Below are 27,858 nucleotides of genomic sequence, written 5' to 3' on the forward strand. Positions count from 1 at the left end.
CAAAAATCAAACTGAATGCCTTGAGCAAACTGACCAATCAGCGCAGCCCAGAGGTAGGCTCTCCGCCAGTCAGGTGAGACACACTTAGTGACGTCACAGCGGAGACTCCTCCATTGTCAAAATAGAAGACGCGTGCAGAGTAGTGAATGTGAGCAGGTTTTGGAACGTTGAGTACCTCTCGGTGGAACGTTGTGTTTCTCTCGGCGGAACGTTCAGCTCTCCAACGTTCTATGTCTTTGATCGGTGGCGGCCGCCTCCCCATGCCCGGGGAGCACATCCCCAGCACACAGGGCTTACCCAAAGCCTTTCTGCACAGCCTACGGACTCTGTTTGAAATCCTCGATGACCGGCGCCGAGGATCGGTTCACATCCAGGAGATCGAGACCCGGTGGCAAGGGGCAGACACCCTGGAGCTGCCCCCCGGGGTTCTCCAGTGCCTGCGGAAAGTGGCCCCTTCGGACGGTTACCTGACTTTCGAGCGCTTTGTGCTGGGGCTGAGGATTTCACTGTTGAACTCCCAGAACCGAGATCCAGGGGGCGTCTACAACGAGATCTTCCAGGCGGGTGTACACCTGGCTCAGGGGAAAGCTCCCGGGAAGGTGTATGTCTCCAAACCGGTGCCTCTAGGGGTGAGGTACATGAACGGGGGCCGGGACAACGCCGGGCGCTGCTTGGAGAAGGTGCACGTTGGTAATGAGTGTCCATCGGCTGCCTACAGGGGAGAACAAAACAGGAACGGGTCACAGCGAGCCCCGGGGGGTGTGGAGAGGCAGAAAAATGGTAAATCTGGCCACGAACATCAGGACTGGGGGAGGGGGATTTATTGTGACTGAAGTGTATAGACAGCTGTGTGTACTTGTGTGTGGTAGAGGTGTGGAAGTGAATGGTGTGGTGAACCTTTTGTGGTAGTGTTGTAGATTGTACTATGTGTTTGATAACTGATGGGCTTGTGGGTGGAATTTCACGTGTGTATGTGTGTGTATATATATATATATATATATTTCGACAAACCTATACATTTGCACGCCCCGGGCGAGTGGATTTAACATCGCGGCGAGCTCCTATTGGCCCAAGCAGCACACGTGTGGTACTAGGTGGTGAGTAGATTTTTTTTTTTTTGTTTTTTTTCGGCGAGTAGATTTTTAGGTGATTTGTCGACCACTATATATATATATATCTCTCACACACTGTAGTATGGTCATTCTAGTTTAAATATTTTGGCCAAAACATATCAAGCCTGCAACCACGTCACGTCGTACCCTTTTCGCAAGTTCCTACACCATCAATGTCTTGTATATATTTGAAAAGGGGGCAGATGAGACGTTCACTGCAGAAAGTCACGCCCAGACTGAAGGTAGCAATAAAAAATATATTTATTGGGCCAATGCCATGATGTAGAAAGAAGGAATCCTCTGATGCGTTTTGCACCGACACTTGCTCCAGTGTTGCTGCGAAACGCGCCAGGATTCCTCCCTTTTTAATTTGTGGCACTGGCCAAATAAATTTAAAAAAAATGTTATTGTTCCTTTCAGTCTGGGCGTAACACCTCCCTTTTCTCAATATTAGTATACTGCCTGGAGCATGCCTGTGGCGTTTCTTCTTTCCTTCTCCTCTATAGGTGGTTATCTTTGGAATGTATATGCTTTTGTTTAAGTGTTGCACTCTTTAGTTCTTATCCAACATGAACATAATGTTGTGAAACTTGCTACCACTCAAAAAGACCTAAAGTTGCAGTCATTATTTTTACCTAATTAATTTTGAGATTTTTATTTTTTACTCAGACCATTCATTGTTTGTCTTCTCTGAAGAGTGACTATTGTCACGTGTGTGTGATATATACACACTTGCTTCTTTTTTTTTTTTTAAATTAGTGTATATATATAAATATAAATATTTTTTTTTTTTTCTCTCTCAAAGGAAGCATTCCCATAGAAACTATTGGGGTTTTGTTTTGGTTTTTTTGCTGCTGCATCCAAGCATTTTTATTTCCTGCCCTATAATGCCACCTTTTTTGTCTTAATACATAAGGGTCATAATTCACAAGTGTCTTGTCAGTCACACTTTCTATCATCTTCTACAACCTTTTCACCACCCAGTCATATTATACATTGATGGAAATCTCCTTGTGAGGACCATCCAGGAACATTTGTACCCCAATATTTTGCCCAAACCACTTGTCTCCACGTTCCGATCACCAAGCTGTATTTATTCCACTGCACCCCCTGCCAAAGTCTTGTATAATTTACTTCAAAGCGTCCAATTTTTAAAACTGTTGCGTAATCACTATTAAATTCTTGAAGATACTTGCCATTTGTCTCGAATTCCCATAGCTTGTGGTACATACCTCGCATGGGCAGAGCTGCTAGAATAATATTTTAGTGGGTGTGACAGCTCGATAATGCTACAGAATATAACAAGAGCTGGCTGAAATGCAGGTCTGTGGTTTGGAAAGGGTCAATGCTTTAGAGTGTTGCTATAAAGCAATGCCGTCTATTCTAATAGCGGTAATGCCATGCCAGTCTCCTAGTAACACGGATAACTTGAGAAATAAGGAACTTATAGCGTTTAGTCTAACACAAAAAACTAATTGCATCAGAGTAAAAGAGCACTTCAAATAGTTCAAACCGGTGTCGAAGTGAACTTTGGTTAAGTAACCCTATAATAATATTGTAAAATTCTGAGGAACCCCAACCCTCTCTAATAGCAACTCTGAGATCAGATGCATTGTATGGAACCCCAACCCTCTCTAATAGCGCGCCTGAGATCAGATGCATTGTAAGGAACCCCAACCCTCTCTATTAGCGCGTCTGAGATCAGATGCATTGTAAATTCTTCTGTATTTTGGTACCATTTTCAAATGACCTGAAAATTGCAGGGATCCCTTTTTAGGGGCGCCCAGGGAACCCAATGGTTTCTAGGAACCACAGTTGGAAAAACTCTGCTCTGCATACAGTACCAGCCTTATTGTCTCATTAGACAACTGCAACTTCAGATTTTGTATGCATATGTCCAGTTTCATTTTCCAGGTATTGTTCACAAACCCTTTAAATACGACGAGCCATAACGTACCCCTGTATGAAAAGCCCAACTGGTTTATTTAGACTGGGCATGAAGAGGACAGATGGCACAGTAAAGACCCAGCAGAGCCAACCACTTTGAAGCATCTGTTCTTGTTCAGCATTTCTTTTTCTAAAAATGGACATCCTGTAGTATTGGGCTATACTGATTAATAACAGTCTAAGGAGGTCATTCTACGTGTCTATTGTCCGTAGTGCAGTTCCAAAGTGCGGTGAAACAGTATCAGGCGTGGAGGATCTGGCTTGTGCAGCCAATACAACACAGACAAACAAATGCTTCAGAATGCAGGTCTCCTGTAGGACAGAGATACAAAGTATCGCTCTACTCACACGTTCACAAAGCAATTCTATATTTATTGTAACAGCCAAGAACAGGGGAGAGACAATGTTTCAGGTCCCATATGTGGATCTTTCATCGGTCAATTTGACTTTTTAATGTGGGTTTTCCACCCAGGACATCCCACACGGCCACTTCAGATAATGTAGAATAAGGACCTAAAGCTTCATCTTCGAGATTAGACAGGACACCACAAAACCAATATATCCCACATTTAAACAATTGGAACTATTTGTGCCTGTCTTACTCTTAATACCCATCCAAACATAAAAATAAATGAATGTGCCCATGGGGAGAGCACTTCTGTTGCGTATGACTGGCTGGCCCAGTTAATAGTGTATATAATGTATTCATGTTATTGACTGGCACCGAGAAAATGCTTATACTGCACTCCTCCTACCACATGCACACCCAGATACCCCCACATGCGCTTACCATAACCCCTTGCATATGCACTTGCCTTCCTATTGTCTCAAGTTCTCCCTACATACAGTACCACTTAGATTGTAAGCTCTTCGGGCAATGACACCCTTTTCAACTGATTTACTTTTTGTGTTTGAAGCACTTTAAAGGTGTTAACGGTTGGCACCCTTTAGTGAATATGGGCTTATGTTTTGGGTCTCATTCAAATAGCTATATGGGTCTTTGTATCAAAAGACAGAATGATTTAAAATGACTATCGTTGTACTTTGCTCCAATTATGCCCCTCGTGCACTCGCTTGCAATTTTTGGTTGTCAATAGGGGTATTTAGGATGTACAGTAGTTTCATGACATACATAAGAATGAGCTATACGTGTTCCACGTCAAATGTGTTCCTTTTAAAAAAAAAAAAAATTATTATTATTTTTTAATCTGCATCACATAATGTGTATTTTAGGTGTCATGAACAGGGAAGTTAAACAGGCAACACATTTATTCAAATGCTTCCTGCATTTAACACGCTAGCAGATAATTGCGCAGTAAGTCAGAGCGCACCTTTTTGTGTTGATGCACAAACCCCATAGTTATTTGGATCTATACAGGATTAGTATCATTTGCAAGCACAGCGTGTTGTTTTTACATGGGGAATAGTCACTGTAAACAGACATTAGTGTCCCGGCTGTAGACCAGACATGGTAAAGTTATAAAACTGACATGGTACAGAGAACAGTAAAGACAAAGATGCAAACAAGCCTGGTAAGTGTGTTCGTTGTATCAGTTCTGCAGTGCAGGCACCTGGCAGCGAATGATCTAACCCAGGTATGTATGTATCTTTCAATTATTTATTTATAAAATATTTTACCAGGAAGTAATACACTGAGTTACCTCTCGTTTTCAAGTATGTCCTGGGCACAGAGTAAAACAAATAATACATGGTTACAAATTCAGTTACATAAATGAACAGGGTATACATTATATACAAGACATTGTGTGCACAGTTAAAGAAAATATATATTTTGGGCGTATGAAACAGTTACAGACCAGATTAAAGTGTGAGACAGCCTTAGATTTGAAAGAACTTAAACTGGTGGTGGATATGAGAGTCTCTGGTAGGTTGTTCCAGTTTTGGGGTGCACGGTAAGAGAAGGAGGAACGTCCGGATACTTTGTTGAGCCTTGGGCCCATGAACAGTCTTTTGGAGTCTGATCTCAGGTGATAGGTGCTGCATGTGGTAGGGGTGAGGAGCTTGTTCAGGTAGCTGGGTAGCTTGCCCATGAAGAATTTAAAGGCAAGACAGGAAAGGTGAACTTTGCGCCTAGACTCGAGTGATGACCAATCTAGTTCTTTGAGCATTTCGCAGATGTATTTCACCTTCAGAAAATGCCTCTGTCCTTGGTTCCCTTTCCTAGAAGGGACTATCCCTGGCGTGTCATTATTAAGTAGCTGTTGGTCTTTTAATCCTGTTTTGAGAGAATGGGCGCGAACCGTGTTTGCTTTTTCCCAGACTGCCTTCAAGAAGGCGACCTGGCTTTTACAGCAGGTTGTAAATACGTTTTATATTGAGTTTCTTGTATAAACCCATTGCTCTTTGTCCTCGCTGTTTGTCGGGCATTAGCGCCTTAGTAGAACAAACACCAGTTATCAAGATCGTAACCGGTTCGGTTCTGCCTCTTTTGGAATTTGATCCAGTGCGAGAGGAACATTTTACTCTTCAAGTGAATGGATCATTAGGTGTTTTAGCATTGTAAAGTTTCTCATGGAATAGCACTGCTTAGTAAAAATGGCCTTTTGTATCTTCACTATGAAAAATGACCCTGTAAGAAGAGGTTTGGGAGGTGAGGGATAATACAAGTTCTCTATAGTAGGTGTGGGCAGCTCCGGTCCTCAAGGGCCACAAGCAGGTCACGTTTTAAGGATATCCCTGCTTCAGCACAGGTGACTGTTCTGGTCCTTGAGGACTGGAGTTGCCCACCCCTACACTATGGTCTTTGTATCCATGTAGTGCAGCTGTTAAAGGTCATTGCAACACCACTGTCCGAGGCAGCCAGCAAAGGTGTGGCTATGCGTTGTGTCCACTTATTGTATCATGTTTGTGTTATTCCAGTGTGGCAGCTGGTAAAGTCTCTCTCAGGTGATAACACCATTTGTGATTGATTTACACACTGCTCCTTTTAAACCCGGTCAGAGGTTAATGTTACAGACACTGTCTCTGGCGTCACAAGAAAGGGGCATTGCCATCATTCAACACCTGTGTCCTGGCTCCCAGAAGCACCTTTTGCATCCAGTGACCGACCCTGCGGGGAGCCAAACACTGAAGTTAGATTGGTATAAAACTTCACAGTTGTATAGTACTGCAGAGGAACACATCTGATCGTGGATGCAATCCTGTTCTTAATGGCTTGTGGGAAAACCCATATCTTTTCTTGGCATGGGAGATGTATATCCGATGCATTGGGGAGTTGATGTTCTGTATGGGGTGTGTAAGCAACCAATAACAGACACCTAATATGCAATAGGATGAATAAACATAATATGAAGGTCTGATATCAGTCTATCTTTTGATTGCACTGGTGGGAATAGATTACGTACATTTTCAAGCTGTGCATTAATCACATTCTGCCTCCTTATTTGGACAGTAAAAGTTTAATCCATTCCACCATTGCTTGGCCGAAGTATTGTGCCATAATCTCCACAATGAAGAATACTCCCTTATGTGGGATGCTTTATATCAACAACGCTGCTAGATCAGCAAAACCTAGTGTTTTATATTAACCTCGGACGGTGAAATGCTTCATTTAAATTGTTTGTGGTCTGTAGTGCTTCCTGGGAAGGTATACAAAATCAGCAGCATCCTTTAGCTAAGTGGTTGCGTAGCTAGGAAGGTAAGTATCGGTACCCTACCCCGCTTCCGGTGTGCGTTATTGTAACGTCGGTTTATTTCTTTTTCTGGTAGGAGGGGAGGCACAGCCCAACTGCCGATCGCAGAGTGAGAACATGAACGAGGTCATGACCGACCAAGTCCGACACCGGTGCATCCGGGGCCCGCACAGGAGACATACCATCACCAATGGTGTGGATTACAGCGTGGTGAGTAGGCTCTGTCACTGAGTATCACTATCACCTTGTGCTGGGATGTGATGGCCCCTTTTCACCATGGGTTCCCTCAGTCACTTTGTCGCTCTGTGCTAGAAGGGGCTGTTTGCAGTGGTCCTACTGCAGCCTACTCAGTTATGGAACCACTTCTCGAACCATCGGTTCCTTCTGTTTCTGCATCCTCCTTGAGCTAAAAGGAACATAATTAACTGGATTTGGTCGATGACACCTTTTTTGCTGGAAGAGATAAACTTGAGAAGCAATAGGTCCTTTCTCTATCGTGTGTGTGTGGCTACACCGACTTGACAGCCCTTCAGCTTATCCCTCCTTGCTGATCAGTACAAACTATATGAGCCTTATGTCCCTTCTGGTCTCTTCTGTCCAGTGGAGAAAGTCTTTCCTAATCTCCAGCAATTTAGGTGATTTTAACTCTTGGATGACGAGAAATTAGTTCAAAGTTCTATGCCATGTACAGAAAGTCTTCAATGTGAGACAGCGCTGCACGTATAGCTTTGCATAACCCAATGTGCAGACTTGTGTACATGACAAATTATACTGATCTTCCCCTACACTCAGAGGGCCAACCCCAAGTAGCAGGCAACATTCAATATTTTAAATCTCCTATAGTAACTATGACTGGTTTTCATCCTGTTTAAAATGAAATGAATCTCTTTTCTCCAGGTCTGCTGAATACACGCATATCAGCTACTTATGTTATCTGATTTTTATCAGTGGTATCATCATTACTTTACAAGCAATAGACAAAACAAAGACAACAACTCACCTCCTTTATTTTTTGGGATTGACACCGTCTTCTCGCCAAAGGTTTAATGCTATATGTGGCTAATTGGGCACATATAGAATCTAATCTATTCAGTCAGGACTCGTAACGTGACGGTCGGGAACGGACGATATTTTCCCTATGGCGATAATGTAGTAAGAATACTTAGCATAGGCTTAAAATCACGTTATTGTAGCATAACCTTGTGTTGCCATCCGATAATGTAAGTACTTCTTAGTGTTACTTCGATCCAGAACCTGGAATGGGTCTTTAAATCAAGTAGCGACGGATCGGAGAAGGAAATGACAGCTGGGAAAAAAATTCTGCGTTGGTTAAATGGTACCTAACTAGCGTTACTACCATTGAGACCCTGTTTCAAGGGCTGGATGTGAGTAACGCCACGTTTAGGTAAGCAATGTTATGATAACGCCTCATTTGCATGTCATCACTAACGTTCGTTATAGTTAACGACATGCCAAGCATGGAAATTGCGTTAACGACATGCCAAGCATGGAAATTGCGTTAAGTTCCAGAATGGAGCTTTGTGGATCAGGACCAAAGATGAAAAATTGACCGTTATTGACCACGGTCCTTGGGTCACTCTTGTCCATGGAGGGACTGACCCTTAAAAAAAAAAAAAACCTTCCCATCTAGTAGAGTCCAGTGGATAATTCAGCAGTGCTCTGTATACCTCGGCAGAAGTGAAGGGGTCAACAGCACCAGTTGCAATCTTTCAGCCAAGTAACTACTGCATTTCTAGTATTGGTTCAGAAATTTAGCATGTTTCACACGTGTCATATTTAGGATCTGAATATGCTTCTTGACTACACTTGCCCCCTAAAACCTTTTTGATATATTCTGAGCTATATTTAATAAGTTGTGCTAAGCACTTTTTTTATAGCGCGTTCAAATGAATAGGCTGTAAGATGTTCTGGGCTGGCTAAGCACTGCTCCATTAACATGTCCCTGTTTCATTTTACTTGCTCTCCTCTCCCACCCCCCTTTCCTCTCCCTGTTTATTTTTTTTTGTCTGGCTGCGTCTTCTGCTAACCTCCATCAATCTAGTTCGGCCAAATAAAGTCCCCGCTGGCTGCAAACTCCGTTTCTCAGCAGGCGCACTGCATAAGCAAGTACCCTTATTTGCATTTGAATAGTGTCCTTGTATGTAAATCGCACTCCTCCATATGCATTAGAAAGCCGGGCTGCAGGTCTGGTCCGGGGTGGTCCCCAAGGAGAGGGGGCTGGGCGTATTCTGAAGACACAACCACTTTTGATGCCGTTTCCCTAGCTTGTATGTCATTTGTTTTGAATCACTGAGCTGGCACTAACCCCCTCCGCTGATGGAAGCGTATTGCAGGACACACACACTGCAAGCTTCTCGTGAGCACGTTTAAAGGTCTCGACTCGTGTTGGACGCAAGAGGACCAATGGCAGCGATGGGTTTATCGTGCTAACGCTTGGTGATTAAGGTGTTTTTTATAAGGCAGAGAGGCATCTAACAGAATCATCTTCCCTCTTTCATTTGTCTTTAATCAGGAGTGGCCAACTCCAATCCTCAAGGACCACCAACAGGTCAGGTTTTCAGGATATTCCTGCTTCACCATCAGTGGCTCATTCATGATGACTGTGCTGAAGCAGGGATATCCCTAATGCCTGACCTTTTAGTGGCCCCTGAGGACTGGAGTTGGCTGCTACATGCTAGATTTCCCATCTTTGGTGCTATATATCTAATCTGTTCAATGTTTAAGCAGGAAATCCATATCTAATAAGATTAGTCACTAAAGACCTGCCATCAAGGTGTCCATTTCCTGAGAGAAACTTTTACTTGAAGGTTAATAACATGTTTTTCTAAAGAAGACCTTTATATTTATTAGTTTTATATTTATTGTATAGTATGTACAAGGGTGGTGCCCTAAGCTTGCTTTTATAATGGGCAGCTCCGTTTAAAAACAATAAACGGAGACCATAATGCATGCGAGTAAAAATGTATGTCTTATTAATAAACCCAGAGGAGGAACTGTGTTTTATTTTCCGCCCAGGGCAACTCCAGTCCCTAAGGGCCACCAACATGTCAGATTTTCAGGATATCCCTGCTTCAGCACAGGTCGCTCTGTCAGTGACTGACTGAGCCACCTGTGCTGAAGCAGGGATATCCTGAAATCGTGGCCCTTTAATTTGAAAGGTGGGTGAGTGGTCCATTGCAAGTCCCTTCGCTTTTGGTAATAAAAATAATAGTTTCTGGTGGGGGGAGAGGGGGGGTGGAGAAAAGAAATGGTCATGAGTCTCTGGCGAACGTTAGGAATTGACTTGATGTCTCTCTGTCTCTGCAGCTGAAGAGGATGAAGGAGCTGGAGCAGGACAAGGATTTCTTGATCCAAGGGCTGGAGATGGTGGAGAGAGCTCGTGACTGGTACCACCAGCAGATCCAGGCTGTGCAGGAGCAGCAGAGGAACCTGGGAAAGACTCAGAATGTGAGCCCGGGAGGCAGGGGGGGGGGGGGGGGGGAGTTGGATAGAGGGCCTCCTGTCCAGCTATCGGGTTAAGGCTAACAAAAAGCTCCCACAATGATCCAAGCTTCTGCAGCGGACCGCCTTGGTCTTGCTAGGTTAATATTGGTTGGTCGTGGATTCTGGCGCCCCATTGACCGTCTCGCTATTGCCCGTTGTAGGTGCGCTCGAGTTCCGCGCTCCACAGGAGGGTCTCACAGGCCGAGGAGAACTCCTGTTCCATTCCGTCAACGGAGCGATCTCTTGATCGCTTCTGAGAAGGGGGTCACGTGCCGGAGGGGCCCTGGCATTCAAAGGGTTAACGGTGCAATTCACCCCCCAAAAAAACGACCTGCATTATCTTGACAGGAAGGGCGATGTGATGCAGATTACCAGCCTTTTTATATTCTTTATTTCAAAAGGCCCAGTGCCTACAGGAAAGGGGTAACTTGGAAACCTCAGCGGTTTATTCTCACTTGTTCCCACTGCTCCCGTGCAGCACAGAGCTGTTTTCCACGCAGGTTACAACGGGCTTCCTCCGAGGAAAGTGGGATTTGGAATTGGGAAGGTTCCTTCTGTGGCTTTGAAGATGGCTGTAATCCACAGCCTGTGTACCGTGCCGTCTGTGATTAAAGAGGATGAAAGGAATAGATCCACTTTAACGCTTAAGTCATGTCTTCACAATGATCATTACCCATTCAAAGAAGTAGTGAGGTGCTGCGGAACGCGTCAGGGGCGTGTCGTGCACAGTGTTAAAAAAAGACAACTTTCATATACCAGTCTGGGTTTGTGCTCAGAATGTGGTGGATATATTTGTGTGTGATTTTCTTTTTGGTGTGTGGGTGTATAACACTTGTGTATAGATAATAATATATATTTTTGTATGTAGATGTTTTCATAATAGTTTTTTTTTCCCCTTCTATAGCGCCAACAGTGTGCTTAGCGCTATATAAGAAAAAACTATTGGAATGGATTTTTTTCCCCCTGTAGAGTTTCTAATATATGTTTTTGGTGCCTGGGGCACAGGGAGATAAAGTGACACACCCAAGGTCATGCGCTGACCTCGGGATTTGAACCAGGCCCCCCTGCTTTAAACTCTGTGTCATAGTTTCAGAGTCGGTTACTCGCTGAGCCGCTCCTTCATCCCTACATATATCTGTAATTCCTCCTCTGCCCTTTCAGATCACAAGACTTGGTAGCAATTAGAAGATTTTCGGGGTGTGGTGGCAGAACATTTGATTGTCTGATCTACGTCAGACACCCAACATTTTATGATTTAAATAAGACAATGGTTATTAACTCTATTGCTACCGGAGGGGCCAGCAACGTATTGCAAAGCAACGAAGAGCATGGAATATGTGCCGGGTGTTTTGGTCGCATTGGGGGTCCGGATGTACTTTCTGTGCTACAACAGGGGTTACCAACTCCAGTACTCAAGGGCCACCAACAGGTCAGGTTTTAAGACCATCCCTGCTTCAGCACAGGGGACTCAGTCATTGACTGAGCCACCTGTGCTGAAGCAGGGATATCCTGAAAATCTGACCTGTTGCTGGCTCTTGAGCACTGGTGTCTGCCAGCAAGATCTTGCCCCGCTGCCTCTGTAACATGCGCCTTTTCTCATCTCCTGTTGCAGGAATTCTTCTCCGAGGGGAGGTACAGCCCCTTGGGCCACGTCCTCCCCAAGTTACAGGAAGTGAATCGCTGCCTGGGTGAGCTCGTATGTCCTGGCAAGGTGAGAATAGCCACCCCGATTAATTGGGCAAAGCGATGTTATTCCAGCGAGTTGTTTCATTGATCTCGGCTGATGCCTTTTTGTTACCCAAATCTCCAAATCTGACACCTACAAGTATTATGATATATATATATTCCAGTCCTCAAGACCTCCCCCCCCCCTACAGGTGATTGCGCCACCTGTGCTGAAGCTGGGATGTCCTCAACCTCACCTCTTGGGGGTGGGCTTGAGGACCGGAGTTGGGAACCCTTGTAGTAAAGCCTTGTACAGAGGTCCTCCCTTGTAGTAAAGCCTTGTACAGAGGTCCTCCCTTGTAGTAAAGCCTTGTACAGAGGTCCTCCCTTGTAGTAAAGCCTTGTACAGAGGTCCTCCCTTGATGTTTTATTGGCTCTGTGATGAGGACGGGTGAGATAAACGCACAGCAAACACCTGAATGACCCACTTCCCCATTCATAGGCCCCTAAGCAATTCAGCTGTGAGATTGCACCTTTTAATCTCGAGTCGTCCTCTTTGAGAGCGAGTCCCATGTACGACCTCATTCAACTAATGCCAGTAACCTTTTAATAGGTTCAAACTAGACACCCTGCTAAGCCATCGGGCACCTTACAGCACATTCCCATAGCAACGCTTGGTAACTAAGGCGTAAGTGTCTCTTTAACAAAATAATTCTTTGAAATGTTTGATCGTTGTAACATGAAGTTGAAAATTGTTTTACTTTACGGATCTCTGTATCTTCGCTCCCTTGCACGCGTCCCGCCGCTCCCTTGCGCGCCTCTCGCCGCTCCCTTGCACGCGTCTCGCCGCTCCCTTGCACGCGTCTCGCCGCTCCCTTGCGCGCGTCTCGCCGCTCCCTTGCGCGCGTCTCGCCGCTCCCTTGCGCGCGTCTCGCCGCTCCCTTGCGCGCGTCTCGCCGCTCCCTTGCGCGCGTCCCGCCGCTCCCTTGCGCGCGTCCCGCCGCTCCCTTGCGCGCCTCTCTCCGCTCCCTTGCCCGCCTCTCGCCGCTCCCTTGCACGCCTCTCGCCGCTCCCTTGCACGCCTCTCGCCGCTCCCTTGCACGCCTCTCGCCGCTCCCTTGCACGCGTCTCGCCGCTCCCTTGCACGCGTCTCGCCGCTCCCTTGCACGCGTCTCGCCGCTCCCTTGCACGCGTCTCGCCGCTCCCTTGCACGCGTCTCGCCGCTCCCTTTATCCTTTTCTAGTTGGTCTCCAGAAAGGGGATCCGCTAGGAATGGAGAGTGGGTAAGAGGGGAGATACTACACAGATACATAAAGTAACCTTGTATGTGCTTGTAATATATTTAGGATAAACTATACATAGATGCATTTGTTATTATGAATTGGTTAACTGGTTTATAATTATTATTATTATTATTATTTAGAGAAGATTACTTGCATTAAACATGTAGGTGCCTGTGATGGCAGGGGCAGCCTGGCAAGCTATAATAAAGGTTAATCCCGCATTCTGCCGTTGCCTGTCAAGATGGCTGCCCACTGCTTGGTTTATTGTGCAATATCTATGGGACAAAATGGCTCCCGTTTGAGCATGACATATGTTGGTGTTATGTTTCAGTTCCATGTACTGTTTTCAAACTGATGTTGTTAACTGTGTGACCCATTGTGTGGCTGGGCTAGCAACCGTGGCCAAGTGGCAGACGCACAATGAGTTGGAAGGGGCTGGTGATTGTATTGGGCCAGGTGGAGGTTGTGGCACAATGGGGTGTTGGGTGTGGGATGCGCCCGTCTGCTTGGAGAGTGCACACCCCAAAGATGGAAGTGTGGAGCGGTGCCGAGGTCCTATGAACCATCTGCTCGTTCCTTATTGGTCGGTTCATATTTCCCTCTCCCGAGCCCCTGCCCCTTGGGGGCCATCCTACAGCACTGTACCAGCCCTGATTGGTCCGTCCGGTTGAGCCCCCGACTCCTGATTGGCTCAGCGAAGACCATCTCTCTGCTGATTGGTTGGCGCCCGATCTTCCATGTTTTCAGATGGAGGCCGGGAAAGTATGCAAGCCGACGCCGATCTGAGCTCCACAGCTGTTCTTTGGTAATATCGGGGGCCTATAGACAACCTGTTGCGAGAACTGTGGACCTAAGAGCGGTCACTCCTTGTTACTGGAGCCCGGACGGATCAAGGCGGGGACAACAAGAGTAAGCTAGCTTCGGCAGCGCTCTCCATGTAGTGAGCTAGGTGTCCCCCTCCCCCCCACCCCCCTTGTATTCCCCGTTGGCGAGTTATCGCTGTATTTTGTTTGTGTGGTTTTAATGTTGGCTTTTGCCAAATAAACTCCAGCTTATTTAACTCGTGTGTCCTGCTTTGCGATACCTGGAAATCTGGCCAACCCCCGTATCATGACCGTGCCTGCCTCCAAAAAATATGTGGCCACACAAAATATAAAAAGAACAAAGCAATCATCGTAACAAGGCGGCGGCCGCACGCCATCTCTCTCTTAGTAGATCCTTGCAAGGAAATGATTTCAACAACTGCAGTTGTACCAAAAATGTGACACACTTTTTTTTTTAATTCACAATGTTGTTGTAAATTAAAGCAACAATACACTTATTTTTATTATTAGATAGTAGCAGGGAGTCTCCGGAGCTGAAATGTTTACTTCATCGCCGGGGGCCCCCGGCTTCCTGAGATACCTCCATGGTGGGCGCCAGTGTCGCTGTGGAGTTTAAATCTCCCAGTCGCGGGGGCCAGTAGGAAGCTGCACTGGATGACGTCCTGACTTCCTATTGGTCAACGGGACATTGAAATGCCGTTATTCTGTTGGTGTCACAGTTCCCTGGCGGCATAGATACCGGCACCCCCTATGGAGGCAAGTATCTCGGGAAGCAGGTGGTCCCGGGAGCTAAAAGTAACACAGTTCTGCTCCGGAGACCCCCTGCTTCATTCCTGTAATACAAAAACAACAAATGAAACCTGTATTGCAGCTTTAAAGTGCTGCCAAGTTTTGGGATCTGCAGCGATTGAAATCATTTCCTTACAACAAAGAACAAAGAAGCCCAATGCTACATCCAATATGACAAAAATACACTGAAATACCTATATATCTCTTGGAAAAGGGGTCATTTAGTTAAACCCTTTGGCCAAAGCATTTTAAGCCTGCGAGCCACATCAAGGCATGATCTTCAAATTTGGTCATAACACTAACTGATTACAATTATTATTTACCTCTAATTAGAGTAAGAATGATCACATTGGACATGTCCCAACAAGCTGCTTGAAAAAAACCAAAAAAAAAAACCTGTTCACTTGGAAGTTGGGGGGGGGGCACTAACCTCCAAAACAGCTGAGACCATCCGGACACAGTTAATAAACATACAGATACCCAGCAAGGCCATGGCTAAATGTATACAACAAGAAACAAAGAAGTCCGGAGCAACATCCAATGTGACAAAAATACACAGTGAAATACCCAATATATCTCTTGAAAAAGGGTCATTTAGTTAAACCCTTTGGCCAAAAGCATTTTAAGCCTGCGAGCCACATCAAGGCATGACCAAATTTGCAGGTCCTAACACTAACTGATTAAAATTCTTATTTACCTCTATAATTAGAGGAAGAATGGTCACATTGGACCTGTCCCAACCAGTTGCATGAAAATAACCTGTTCACTTGGAAAGTGATGGATCTCCAAAATAGCTGATGCGACTTGCAGGCTTAAAATACTTGGACAAAGGGTTTAACTAAATGACCCTTTTTCAAGGGATATATAGGTATTTCACTGTGTATTTTTGTCACATTGGATGTTGCTCTGGACTTCTTGACCCTTTTTTAAGGTGTGTGTGTGTTTCGCTGTGTGTTATCACATTGGATGTAGCTTTCGTTTTGTTGTATACTTTTAGCCACGTCCACTAGCACTCCTTGTATGTGGTAATTTTTGGGGTTTCTTAGAGCTTGCTGGGTATCATTGTGTTTATGAAATCATTTCCTCGCAAGGATCTACTAAGAGTGAATGTAATTCAGTGCTGCCTTCTGTCTTTTCTTCTATTGGTTATCAACGGCGTTATTAATAGTTATCGGAGTTAGTTCACTTGGGCTCAAAGTGACTGCACCTCTTGTATTGCACTGGTGTACACATCTCTGTATATATCATTGTTTAGGGGCAGCCAACACCAGTCCTCAAGAGCTATCAACAGGCCAGGTTTTCAGGATATCCCTGCTTCAGCACAGGTGGCTCAGTCAATGACTGTATTTAAGCAGTACGTTTCCAACGGAAACCATTGCATGCTTTTAGACCTATTAGTTTGAGCCCCTATTAATCCGGGACCGGTTCCTTCAGAGAATCAGGGTCACAAGATGAAGTAGAATAAATATTTGTTTGGTGCGGCCCTCTGATGGGAGACACTATAACATGACAATGACATGTAAACCCCCCGTTGATTTCATATAGACATTCTTTATATACTCACAAAGACCCCGCCTTGTTTTCTTATCAGGCCTCGACTAAATGACCATTTGATTTGCCGATTCCTCGGATTTAAACTCCTTGGACCTATGATTTCAGGGGAGGGCTGACCCCCCCTCGCTAGAGGTAAGGGAAGTCCTGCGGGTTTAGAGATCCTTGTTCCCACGGAATGAGCGGTGTGCTCACTGTACTTGTCTCCGCTCAGGATGGGTAACTGACCTGCTGTTATCAGCTGGCAGGTGGCTATGAATCTGAGCTACTATTTACCAGGTAACAAAGTGCCAACCTTCTTGATAAGGGGGTCAAAGGCAGAGGGATTGTATTTAGTCGCTTTGGTGCCAGATGGGTTAGCAATACAGGTCAGAAGTGGAAGGTGCGTTTCCACATAAGCAGCAACCCCCATCTTTTCCCCCCCCAAGAATCTGATGTGTGTTTAATGCTTAATGTTAGCATCTAAGGGTCTTTACACTGCACTTTGGCTCTGGGGAGAGCTCCCTTTTAGCCTCCCAGAGACACACTCTTCTATCAGAGGAGCATCAGATTTTAAAATAAAAACCACCTTGGTAAGGGCAAGAAAAGCAGACATCTATATAAAAGTATTCAGACAAATAGTAATAAGAAAAGGACAGTCACAGCGGTCTGTAGCTTTAACCAGGACCAGGCCATCTTTGCAGAGCACGGCTCAGACATTAACATTTGGCACAAGGAAAGGGGTACCCTTTGTTCCCACATTACCGGACAGGGGCGCCTCCAAGCACCTCTTCTGAAGACCCCCTTAACCCTTTCCCTGCCAGAACGGCCCCTGCAAAACATTTGCACTCTATGTATTTTTGGTTGTATAAAGGGGTGAACACAAACACCTCTTCCCGTGTGTTGCGTGTTGCGTGTTGCTTTTATGCAAATAAATGTTTTCTAGGAATTGACTGTTCTACCAATTTTCCAATGAGTGGTATTTGTCCCCTGTGAAAAAATTTACTCATCTCTTACAATGAAGAAATATTAAAGCAGCCGCCCGAGCTGCTGGTTAAAAAAAAAAAAAAGTGTGTGTGTGTGTCCAGTAAATAAACTGGATAGTTCTGGTGCTGTGGCCATAAACTAATACAGGTATTATTTTTATAATATATCTCCAGATTGACATGCACCTACCTGGAACCTTTTATAATAATAAGTGTGTGTGTGTGTGTCCAGCAGGAATGATGGCACAAAGACGACAGCACTCAAAAGTATAATCCAAATAAATAAACAGCACAAAGTACAACGTTTTGATCCGCACAGAGGGATCTTCATCAGAGGTGTGTGCGACCCTCTCTGTGGATCGAAACGTTGTACTTTGCGCTGTTTATTTCCTTAATACAATTACTTTGGATTATACTTTTGAGTGCTGTCGTCTTTGTGCCATCATTCCTGCTGGTAGCGTGCGTGCGTGCGTGTTTCCCCTCTTTTCATTTGTGCATCACTACAATCCTCACAGATAAGTAATTAGCCAAGTTGCTGATTAATCTGTTCTCCTGTGATTGATCAGCGAAGATTCGGGTCGGGGGTTCACTAAATCGCTGCAGAGGAGTATTGACTCAGTATCTGTGGCTTTGTAAATGGTTGCTATAGAAACAAAGAAAAGGCTTGTTACATTATAATACATTAAAAATGTTAATCAGCGTTGTTTTTATTTTAAAAAAAATACAAGTATTTTCTAATAGTACAGAACTGATTTATGGAAGAAAAACAAAAAGGTAGGCTGTTGCTTGGTCTTCAGCTTTAAAAGATTAAAAAAACATTTCCCTTGTAAAAATTACATTTTTGATGATTTGGACACCCTAATTAGTTTGCACTGCCTACCGTCACTCACCCTCTCTCCAACGCTGGGACAAGCTCAGATTCAAATCTAAACTGACAAGTAAAAACTTGCTGCCGCCTCCCGGAGAACCCGGAGTTTCCTCCCGGCCTTTTCAAATATTGTCAAAGGCAAATGTCCCTAGACTATCGGATTTGAGTAGCGATCTCTAAATGGATCAGTTGGTAAGAAAGAAAGAGCTTCCCCTCTGATACATCGCTTTCTTCAGGTGACGAGCCTTCTTTAATGAAATTACACCTTCCATTCCGGAGTGTGAGAGGCTGTGTTTGGAGGGGGAAGCTCGGCAGAAATTAATCTCTGGCTATATGGATACTTTGCCTTCCCGATTATTGGGTTACCGGATCCCCTGTATTTCAGGCTCACTTGGCAGGCAGACCTAGGGGAGGAGTTGGAATCCGAGGTTGGGATGATATTTTCAACGCTGTAGCTAGTTGCTCTATTTGTACCACAATGAAGGGAAATTCGTATAAGTTGTTTAATGCCCTGGTATAAGACCCCTTTTTTATATCCAAGTATGTTCCCGAATATTCCCCGCTTTGCCCTAAGGGATGTGGAGACGTGGGATCCTTCCTCCATATGTGGTGGACTTGGCTGCGACAATCTCACGAGTATAAACATTCATATGGATCCATGGCTTTCTCCTCAATAGGCCACTCCAAGATGCACCCCGAGCGGAGAATAAAATGATTGCTCATATAGTAATTGCCAGGCTCTGGAAGCAAAATGCTTTGCCAGCCCTCCCCGTATTAGGAATAAAGTTTGGCATTTTTGCTAAATGCAGAAAATGAGAAGTTTTGTGAATGACCCATGTTTGAAATTCCAAAAGTTCTGCTCGCTTGCTTCACCGGGAAGCCACGACGTAAACCCCGGGTCAGTACTACTGTAAGGCTTTACCCCACCTGCTGTACTCCCCCTAGTGTTTGATGGGTTGAACAGTGGGACAGGTCTGACCATACCCCAGAGAGACCTTATTAGTACAGTGTTTTCCTGTACCTTTTGGGTTCCCCGGGCATCCCTGGAGGGTTCCCTGCAATTTTCTGGTCTTTTGAAAATTCTATCAAATAAAAGAAGAATTTACAATGCATCTGATCTCAGACGCGCTATTAGAGAGGGTTGGGGTTCCTTACAATGCATCTGATCTCAGACGCGCTATTAGAGAGGGTTGGGGTTCCTTACAATGCATCTGATCTCAGACGCGCTATTAGAGAGGGTTGGGGTTCCTTACAATGCATCTGATCTCAGGCGCGCTATTAGAGAGGGTTGGGGTTCCTTACAATGCATCTGATCTCAGACGCGCTATTAGAGAGGGTTGGGGTTCCTTACAATGCATCTGATCTCAGGCGCGCTATTAGAGAGGGTTGGGGTTCCTTACAATGCATCTGATCTCAGACGCGCTATTAGAGAGGGTTGGGGTTCCTTACAATGCATCTGATCTCAGTCGCGCTATTAGAGAGGGTTGGGGTTCCTTACAATGCATCTGATCTCAGACGCGCTATTAGAGAGGGTTGGGGTTCCTTACAATGCATCTGATCTCAGGCACGCTATTCGAGAGGGTTGGGGTTCCTTACAATGCATCGGATCTCAGACACACTATTGGAGAGGGTTGGGGGTTCATCAGAATTTCACTTGGGGTTCCTTAACCAAAGAATGGTTGGAAATCACCGCCTTAGTATCTAGAAACAGGTGTCTAGAAGGGGGAGATTCTATTTAAAAAAATGGCTTTTGTATAAATAAGTAGCATAACCCCTCCTCTCTTTATTTTTGGACCCTTCCTCGAACCCACCAAGGAAAAGTTTCTATAACATTGTGAACGATTAAAAGATTTCTTCAATTGTGAGATTAATAAAAATGTAATTTTAATAAACACTGCTTCCTAACAAGTCCCGCATCAGCAGAACTGTGCACTTTGTCATGTACCCGTCTCACCTGCGTTTGTACAGAGGATGCAAAACTCGCCATACACCTTGCTTTTAACCCTTTCCCTGCCAGAGGAAACAGATACACAAGTTTCACCATATTAGTTGTCTCTGACCATACGGGGTTATTGAACTACAGTAATTTATACATTATCTTTGCCATTGTGAGGGGGGGGGGGAGAGGTAATGGAGAAGAGAGTGAGTGGGAGAAGAGCAGTGAGTGAAAGAGAAGGGAGAGAGGTGGGGAGCAGGAGTGTGAAAGAGAAGGGAGAAGGAGAGTGAGTGAAAGAGAAGGGAGGGGTAAGGGAGAAGGAGAGTGAGTGGAAGACAAGGGAGAGAGATAAGGTAGGCGAGTGAGTGGGATGAGGAGAGAGGGGAGAGTGAGTGAAAGACGAGGGGGAGAGGTAATTGAGCAGTGAGTGGGGGGGAGAGAGGTAAGTGGGGTGAAGAGATAGAGAGAGAGGGAGGAGAGTGAGTGAAAGACAAGGGGGAGAGTTAAAGGGGTGAGGGAGAATGCAGAGAAATTGGCCCAACTTTTTCATGGTAAATAAATGCAATACATACTGCCACCTCTGCATTTGTATCTACGTTTAACTTTATATTTCTAAAAATGTTTTCCCAGGAAGTAATACAGGGAGAGTTACCTCTCGTTTTCAAGTCTGCCCTGGGCATAGAGTTAAGATGACAAATAATACATGGTTACAAATACATAGTTACATAAGTGAACAGGGTATACATTATATACAAGACATTGCATGCACAGAAAGAGATGATATATGTTATAGGCGTATGTAGCCGTTACAGACCAGATTAAAATGTGAGACAGCTTTAGTTTTGAAAGAACTTAAACTGGTGGTGGATGTGAGAGTCTCCGGTAGACTGTTCCAGTTTTGGGGTGCACGGTAAGAGAAGGAGGGGCGGCCGGATACTTTGTTGAGCTGTGGGACCATGAACAGTCTTTTGGAGTCAGATCTCAGATGATAGGTGCTGCATGTGGTAGGGGTGAGGAGCTTGTTCAGGTAGATACAGTAGAACTTCCCTGTGGGGGTCCCCTCGCCCTGCTATATATTCAGGGATTCCGTATTATTATTCTTAAATCGGGGATTATCTGTGTTAACCTTGCGGTGCCCCCATGGTGTAGCCGCCATGTCATGGGTCTGACACACCCTGTAGCTCTCTGCTCGTTTTCTAGGTCAGAAGGAGATCCCTCCTCTTTCTTTTCCCTTAATTAGCGATGACGTGATCGCGATGTTCCGGAGGTGCTGTGGCACTCTGGGGTTGCGGCCCCTTCGATACTCAAAGGGTTACGTTAAAAAGTTTTGCCGCCATTGATTTTGGTGTTTATCAGGGCTATATTTCTGAATTGTCATACTACTTTCGTCTCCTACCACACGGGGAACGCCATAGGTAAACACTCAAACCGGAATCCCTGTATAGATTGCATTCAACACTATCCAAGAGGTCTCTTATATGTGGGATGTGCCTGAAGATATTGCTGTATTTGAATGCCCTCTAGCGGCCATTAAAGAGTACTGCAGAGGCAATGAATTGCAGGTTTTGTTACAATAAACATTTACAATGTAAAATGACTCAGAAACTGGTTATTGATAATTACAACTCTTTACTTTCTATGGAGGCGGAAGATAAAGAAACAAACTTTAAAGCTGCAGTTCAAGTAATATCCTACATGTGTGTTTTTAAAAAATCAGTTCTGTACTATGAGAAAATACTTGTAGCATTAAAAAAAAAAAAACAATGTTAAAAACATTTTTTATGTATTATAATGTAACAGGCATTTTTGTTCCCATAACAACTATTTACAAAGTCACATCCCCTCTCTGAAACAGCATCACCTTTTTGAGCCCTGCCCTCTCTAGCAGTGAACCAATTGAATCTAGTGCCTGCCTGGTCACATGATCTTCCTCACAGAACTTTGGCTGTCAGTGCAGCAGAAGAGGACCCAAGATGCATTTAGTGAAACCTGCGCCGAATCTTCAGCGATCTATTACAGGAGAACAGATCGATCGGCAACTTAGCTAATCACTTGTCAGTGTGCAGATTGTATTGATGCACATATTGAATGAAGGGGGAAAAAATTAAACGACGACTTGAACTGCAGCTTTAAGGATTCAGTGTGTTTTAAAAAAAAAAACTTTTTTTAAAATGTAAACAGCAGTCTGTGCTGATCACTATTGTTTTTGCATTTAAAAAAAACTTTTAATTGATCTCTTCCTGCCCTTTCCAACGCTGCTTTTATTTAATAAAAAATGTGCTGCTTTTTGTTCAGGAGATGAAGTGTTTGATGCATTAAATGTTCGAGGGGTTAAAATGAAGCTCTCCCCAGAGCTTAGTGCCAGCTGAATGTTACCATGGTAACCACAGAGGCCAGAGATTAGGAAAAGTCTGATTTTTTAGCTTTAGAAAAACATTACAAAGAGGAGGACAGGGAGCAGGATACGAACATGAGTTTAACTCCGAGGATTCTGGGAGGAGGGGGGGAGGGGAGACGACGTCTGCTTTAACAACATACAGCTTGAGTAGGGAATAGTCCTCAATGGGACAATATCCTCTGCTCCAGCACATTGGCGATAAACTTGGACTCAAAAATCCTGGATCTTTATGAACTTGTCACTCATCAACACGTTTAATCCTCTCTTAATCCCTTTAATCGTCTTTGCAGTCACAATATCCCGTGATAATGAGCTCCACATCCTGTGCACGAAGCCAAGCAGTGCGCTTTATTTATTTATACAGCGGGGGGAGGGCAAAGTACGGTGGGTGAGCGGCTGCGGCACAGCCCCGGGCAGGGACCCACTCCCCGGCTCTTACCTGTGGTGTGGGAGGCAGCAGCGTGGCGGGTGCCCACTCGCGTGGTTCTAACACCACAGTCTCTTGATGGAAAAGATTAATAGAATATCACCCACTTCCTGGCGCTGGAAGAGGCGCGCAGCTCCAGAATCCAGGCGGTGCGCTCTCTCTCATCTCATCACCCCTTGTGTATATTCTGCACCTAACTATATGAGAGTGGGATGTCTGGTCATGGGCAATAATCGTTCCCTGTTCAGTTTTTTCCATTCGTGGAGTGTGCGTGTATGTGTGGCTTTATTTTGCCCTTCTGTCTGTTAGGCCGGAGCGCCCTCCCCGGCTGTGCCTGCAGGAAACACACCACCGGTGGTGGCAGGTGGACAGCACCGACCCGTGAACATGCTGAAGGAACAGAACCGGCTGCTCACCAAGGTGAACCTCCTCTCCTGTGTCTGTGCATGTCCACTGGCTGCTGACCCAGGGCTGAAGTCTAGGCCCGGGCCCCCGGATTTGGAGCGGGGATGTGGGGTGGGGGTGAGCCTGTGCAGAAGAAGGGGCCCGAGCAAAAGAAGTAGCAGCACTGGGCTTCCAATAGTGGGTGTTTATTCACAGATGGACGGTTAAGTCCCAACTTGTGGGCCTTTCCCTTGAGCTTCACCTGGGACCTCAGAGCCAGCATGCACCCGTAACCTTCACCTCCTTTATGTGTGAAGTCTCCACTCCCCCAATTCTTGGACCCTGAAGAATTACTTTGCATCAGGGTTTATATTCAGACCATTTACGCAGCAATGGAGAATAGGGAGGGGGGGCGGGGGAGTAAATCTTTATGAGAATGACCAACTTGGCTACATCTTATCAAGAGATTCTGGTTCAGGGACGTAGCACCCACATAAGCAAAGAAGCAGAGGCCGTGTCAGAAGCATATGACGGGACATCAGCTAGTGTGGGTCTGTGTAGCTTTGTATGTCATTGCATGTTTCAGTATGTGACTACACTATGCACTAGTGTGTGAATGCTATGTGCATCAGTTTGACTGTGTGTATAGGTGTGTTAATGCAGTGTGTGCATCAGTGTATAGGTGTGTTAATGCAGTGTGTGCATCAGTGTATAGGTGTGTTAATGCAGTGTGTGCATCAGTGTATAGGTGTGTTAATGCAGTGTGTGCATCAGTGTATAGGTGTGTTAATGCAGTGTGTGCATCAGTGTATAGGTGTGTTAATGCAGTGTGTGCATCAGTGTATAGGTGTGTTAATGCAGTGTGTGCATCAGTGTATAGGTGTGTTAATGCAGTGTGTGCATCAGTGTATAGGTGTGTTAATGCAGTGTGTGCATCAGTGTGGCTGTGTATTAGTGTGTTAATGCAGTGTGTGCATCAGTGTATAGGTGTGTTAATGCAGTGTGTGCATCAGTGTATAGGTGTGTTAATGCAGTGTGTGCATCAGTGTGGCTGTGTATTAGTGTGTTAATGCAGTGTGTTCATCAGTGTATAGGTGTGTTAATGCAGTGTGTGCATCAGTGTATAGGTGTGTTAATGCAGTGTGTGCATCAGTGTATAGGTGTGTTAATGCAGTGTGTGCATCAGTGTATAGGTGTGTTAATGCAGTGTGTGCATCAGTGTATAGGTGTGTTAATGCAGTGTGTGCATCAGTGTATAGGTGTGTTAATGCAGTGTGTGCATCAGTGTATAGGTGTGTTAATGCAGTGTGTGCATCAGTGTATAGGTGTGTTAATGCAGTGTGTGCATCAGTGTGGCTGTGTATTAGTGTGTTAATGCAGTGTGTGCATCAGTGTATAGGTGTGTTAATGCAGTGTGTGCATCAGTGTGGCTGTGTATTAGTGTGTTAATGCAGTGTGTTCATCAGTGTATAGGTGTGTTAATGCAGTGTGTGCATCAGTGTATAGGTGTGTTAATGCAGTGTGTGCATCAGTGTATAGGTGTGTTAATGCAGTGTGTGCATCAGTGTATAGGTGTGTTAATGCAGTGTGTGCATCAGTGTATAGGTGTGTTAATGCAGTGTGTGCATCAGTGTATAGGTGTGTTAATGCAGTGTGTGCATCAGTGTGGCTGTGTATTAGTGTGTTAATGCAGTGTGTGCATCAGTGTGGCTGTGTATTAGTGTGTTAATGCAGCAATCTCCCTCCCCCACCCCCCCCCCCCCCCCCCCCAACTACACCCCTTATTATACATTTTTTTACAGGATTGGAACTGGGGGCAGGGGGGCGTCCTCCGGAGATAATTAATGTTATTTTTAGCCACGAGAACTGCCCAATTCCACAGATACTGACTGGTAAAGTTAATACTTGCTGGTTTTTAATAGGACATTGCAGCTTCCTATTGACCTGAGATTTTGCAGCCATTTTGTTTCCCCTGGAGGGAGATTTAAGTCCAGTATCTTCACCAGTAAGTTGAAATAGCTGAAAATAGCTCGGTTCAGCTCCAGAGCTCCTCGCTCTCAGCATTTAAAACAACATGTTGCTTCTTTAATGTGTAGTGTGCGTGTTTGTGAATTTGTGCAGTGGTATTAAGGGTCAGCAGCCATAAATGGCAGTCACCATTAACACCTAATCGTTCTGGGCCTCTATTTATTTCATGTTCCCAGGAGGTGTCTGACAAGAGTGACCGCATCACCCAACTGGAGCAGGAGAAGTCGGCACTGATTAAGCAGCTCTTTGAAGCTCGAGCCCGCGGCAACCCAGAAGCCAGCCAACTGGACTCGACTTTCATATAGACTGGTCAGACTCCCCGCACTTCCATGGGGATCCTGCAGAGGGCGGCGTTTTATTCACAACTGGACAGGACCCCCGTCTAGCTGCTTCTCCAAATGGTACCAGATGATCCACCATGAAATGTAGATGGTTGTTGGGGAGCATCGGCCATGAGACACTGGACACTGCGTGCACAATAGCTGGGCTTTAAACGGGTTGCATTGCTGCCACTCTAGTAGCCGTGTATCCTCTCCTTACACTCCCGTAAGACTTTAACATTGCTGCATCATTGGAATCGCTGCGGCGGTTTGGCTTTCTTGTACACCCCCACACGGATTTAATAAGGTACACTCCCTCTCACGTTTACAATAAGTCGGCCTTGTCTACACATTGTAACTGGCATCCTTAAATAGAAGTCTGCCCTTTAATCCTCTCGCTGCCCGTTGAATACACAGGGATATCCCACTGAAGGTCGTCGCTAAATAGAATCTTAACCGTAGCTATGTTTACAAACGGACTTGGGGAAAAGATGTGTGATCTATGTTGACTGGATCGTCTGCAGGCTGACGCGGTACTATAGCTATTGTAATAATTTGACTTTTTTTTAAACTTGTTTTTGACCCGGGCTGTAGGTGAATGTATCTCTCTGAGGCAGAGGGCGGCCAAATCCAGTCCTCAAGGGCCACCAACAGGTCAGGTTTTCAGGAGATCCCTGCTGCTGCACAGGCAGCCTGGTCATCGACTGAGCCACTGATTGAGCCACCTGTGCTGAAGCAGGGATGGCCTGAAACCCTGACCTGTTGGTTGGCCATTGAGGGCTGGAGTTGGCCACTCCTGTTCTAATGGGGCAATTCTAGTTCTGCCGAAGTGGCTGCATGAGTTGTTTTTTGGACTTGGCTCTTTGGTGTATATAGAATTTACCCCTAAGAGACTTCTCTTCCCCCTCCCCCCCCTCCACCCCGGATGTATGTCTTGTTCAACATAGGTGACCTTTATATCTAAAAGAAAATTAAAAAAATCTATTATTTGGCAAACCTCACCAAAACAACCCCACAAATTAGCACAAGTTTCTCTCTTTGGGTTGTGAACAAACGTTTGCCACTTTTTGGATCAATATTTTACACCTCGTTACTAAAGAAACCTGTTGTGCAATACCCTACTACATGCTAATTTACAAAACGTTCCAGGTTACACTACGTTCCAATTTACACTACGTTCTAGGTTACACTACTTTCCAGGTTACACTACACTCCAATTTACACTATGTTCCAGGTTACACAACGTTCAAGGTTGTACTACGCCTCAATGTACACCACGTTCCAGGTTACACTAAGCTCCAATTTACACTACGTTCCAGGTTACACTACGCTCCAATTTACACTACGTTCCTGGTTACACTACACTACAATTTACACTACGTTCCAGGTTACACTACACTCCAATTTACACAACGTTCCAGGTTACACTACACTCCAATTTACACTACGTTCCAGGTTGCACTACACTCCAATTTACACTACGTTCCAATTTACACAAGGCTCCAGGTTACACTACATCCAGGTTACACTTAGCTCCAATTTACACTACACTCCCTTGTGACCTGGCGTTTACTATCGAAAAAAACTCTTCCAACCTTCTCTGTTTACATGTTCTGAATGTTTATTTTATTTCTGCAGGGTTATATACATGGATCTGTGTGAATATGTTTATAATATTGACACTCCGCCGATTAAAGATGGCAGCCTCACTGCCTCCTTTCTTTTGTATCTGCTATATTTAGGGAAGCGTTTATTGATTTATGAAAACCTACCTGCGCTGTAGGATTGCGCTGGTCACTGAAAATACATGTCATTTTTACTTTATTAATAAACTTGGGTTACATGAAAAAACGTCCCATCTTCTCTGCATAATGTTTGCCATTTGAGGTAAAGAAGTGTTTAAAAAAATCTTTCCCGGTGTTTTTTTTAAAATTATTATTTGTTTTTGTTATCAGTGAAAACTAGGAAAATTACTCCATCTTAAATGTTTAGTCCCAGATGGTGGCCATTTTGTTTTTTTTTGGAGTAACTTATCCGTGGTATGGGGGGGGGGGGAACAGATCCAGCTACAGGATGACCAAAATGAATGGTGATGCGCGTGATAATGGTGAGTGCCAAATGGTGAATTAGTGAATACAGTAGGTTGAGGGAGAGGGGAGAGGAGTTGGAAAGCTGTTGCTACAAGTCTGGTGTGTGGTGGAGGT

At 44.9% G+C, this 27,858-nt stretch overlaps 1 protein-coding gene across 2 annotated transcripts; it reads left to right on the plus strand.

The window, feature by feature from the left end:
* The first annotated feature begins 105 nt into the window (after positions 1-105).
* Positions 106-27,382, plus strand: SAPCD2 (suppressor APC domain containing 2). 2 transcript variants are annotated; one of them, XM_075579066.1, is made up of 6 exons: positions 106-780; positions 6,789-6,922; positions 10,040-10,180; positions 11,829-11,927; positions 23,232-23,342; positions 25,511-27,382. In XM_075579066.1, the coding sequence occupies exons 1-6, from the start codon at positions 231-233 to the stop codon at positions 25,637-25,639; spliced, it is 1,164 nt and encodes a 387-aa protein (XP_075435181.1). In that variant the 5' UTR covers positions 106-230; the 3' UTR covers positions 25,640-27,382. The 2 variants fall into 2 exon arrangements, with proteins under 2 accessions (XP_075435181.1, XP_075435182.1); XM_075579067.1 differs by lacking the exon at positions 11,829-11,927.
* Positions 27,383-27,858: the final 476 nt, after the last annotated feature.

Source organism: Ascaphus truei, chromosome 21 (genome assembly GCF_040206685.1).
Source record: "Ascaphus truei isolate aAscTru1 chromosome 21, aAscTru1.hap1, whole genome shotgun sequence".
NCBI classification, from domain to species: domain Eukaryota; kingdom Metazoa; phylum Chordata; class Amphibia; order Anura; family Ascaphidae; genus Ascaphus; species Ascaphus truei.

Bases quoted from the DNA above. Each gene is read 5' to 3' on its own strand.
- SAPCD2 (XM_075579066.1), top strand. From the start codon at position 231: ATGTCTTTGATCGGTGGCGGCCGCCTCCCCATGCCCGGGGAGCACATC. The intron at 781-6,788 runs GTAAATCTGGCC...TTTTTCTGGTAG, and splicing joins TGTGGAGAGGCAGAAAAATG to GAGGGGAGGCACAGCCCAAC. The intron at 10,181-11,828 runs GTGAGCCCGGGA...CTCCTGTTGCAG, and splicing joins ACCTGGGAAAGACTCAGAAT to GAATTCTTCTCCGAGGGGAG.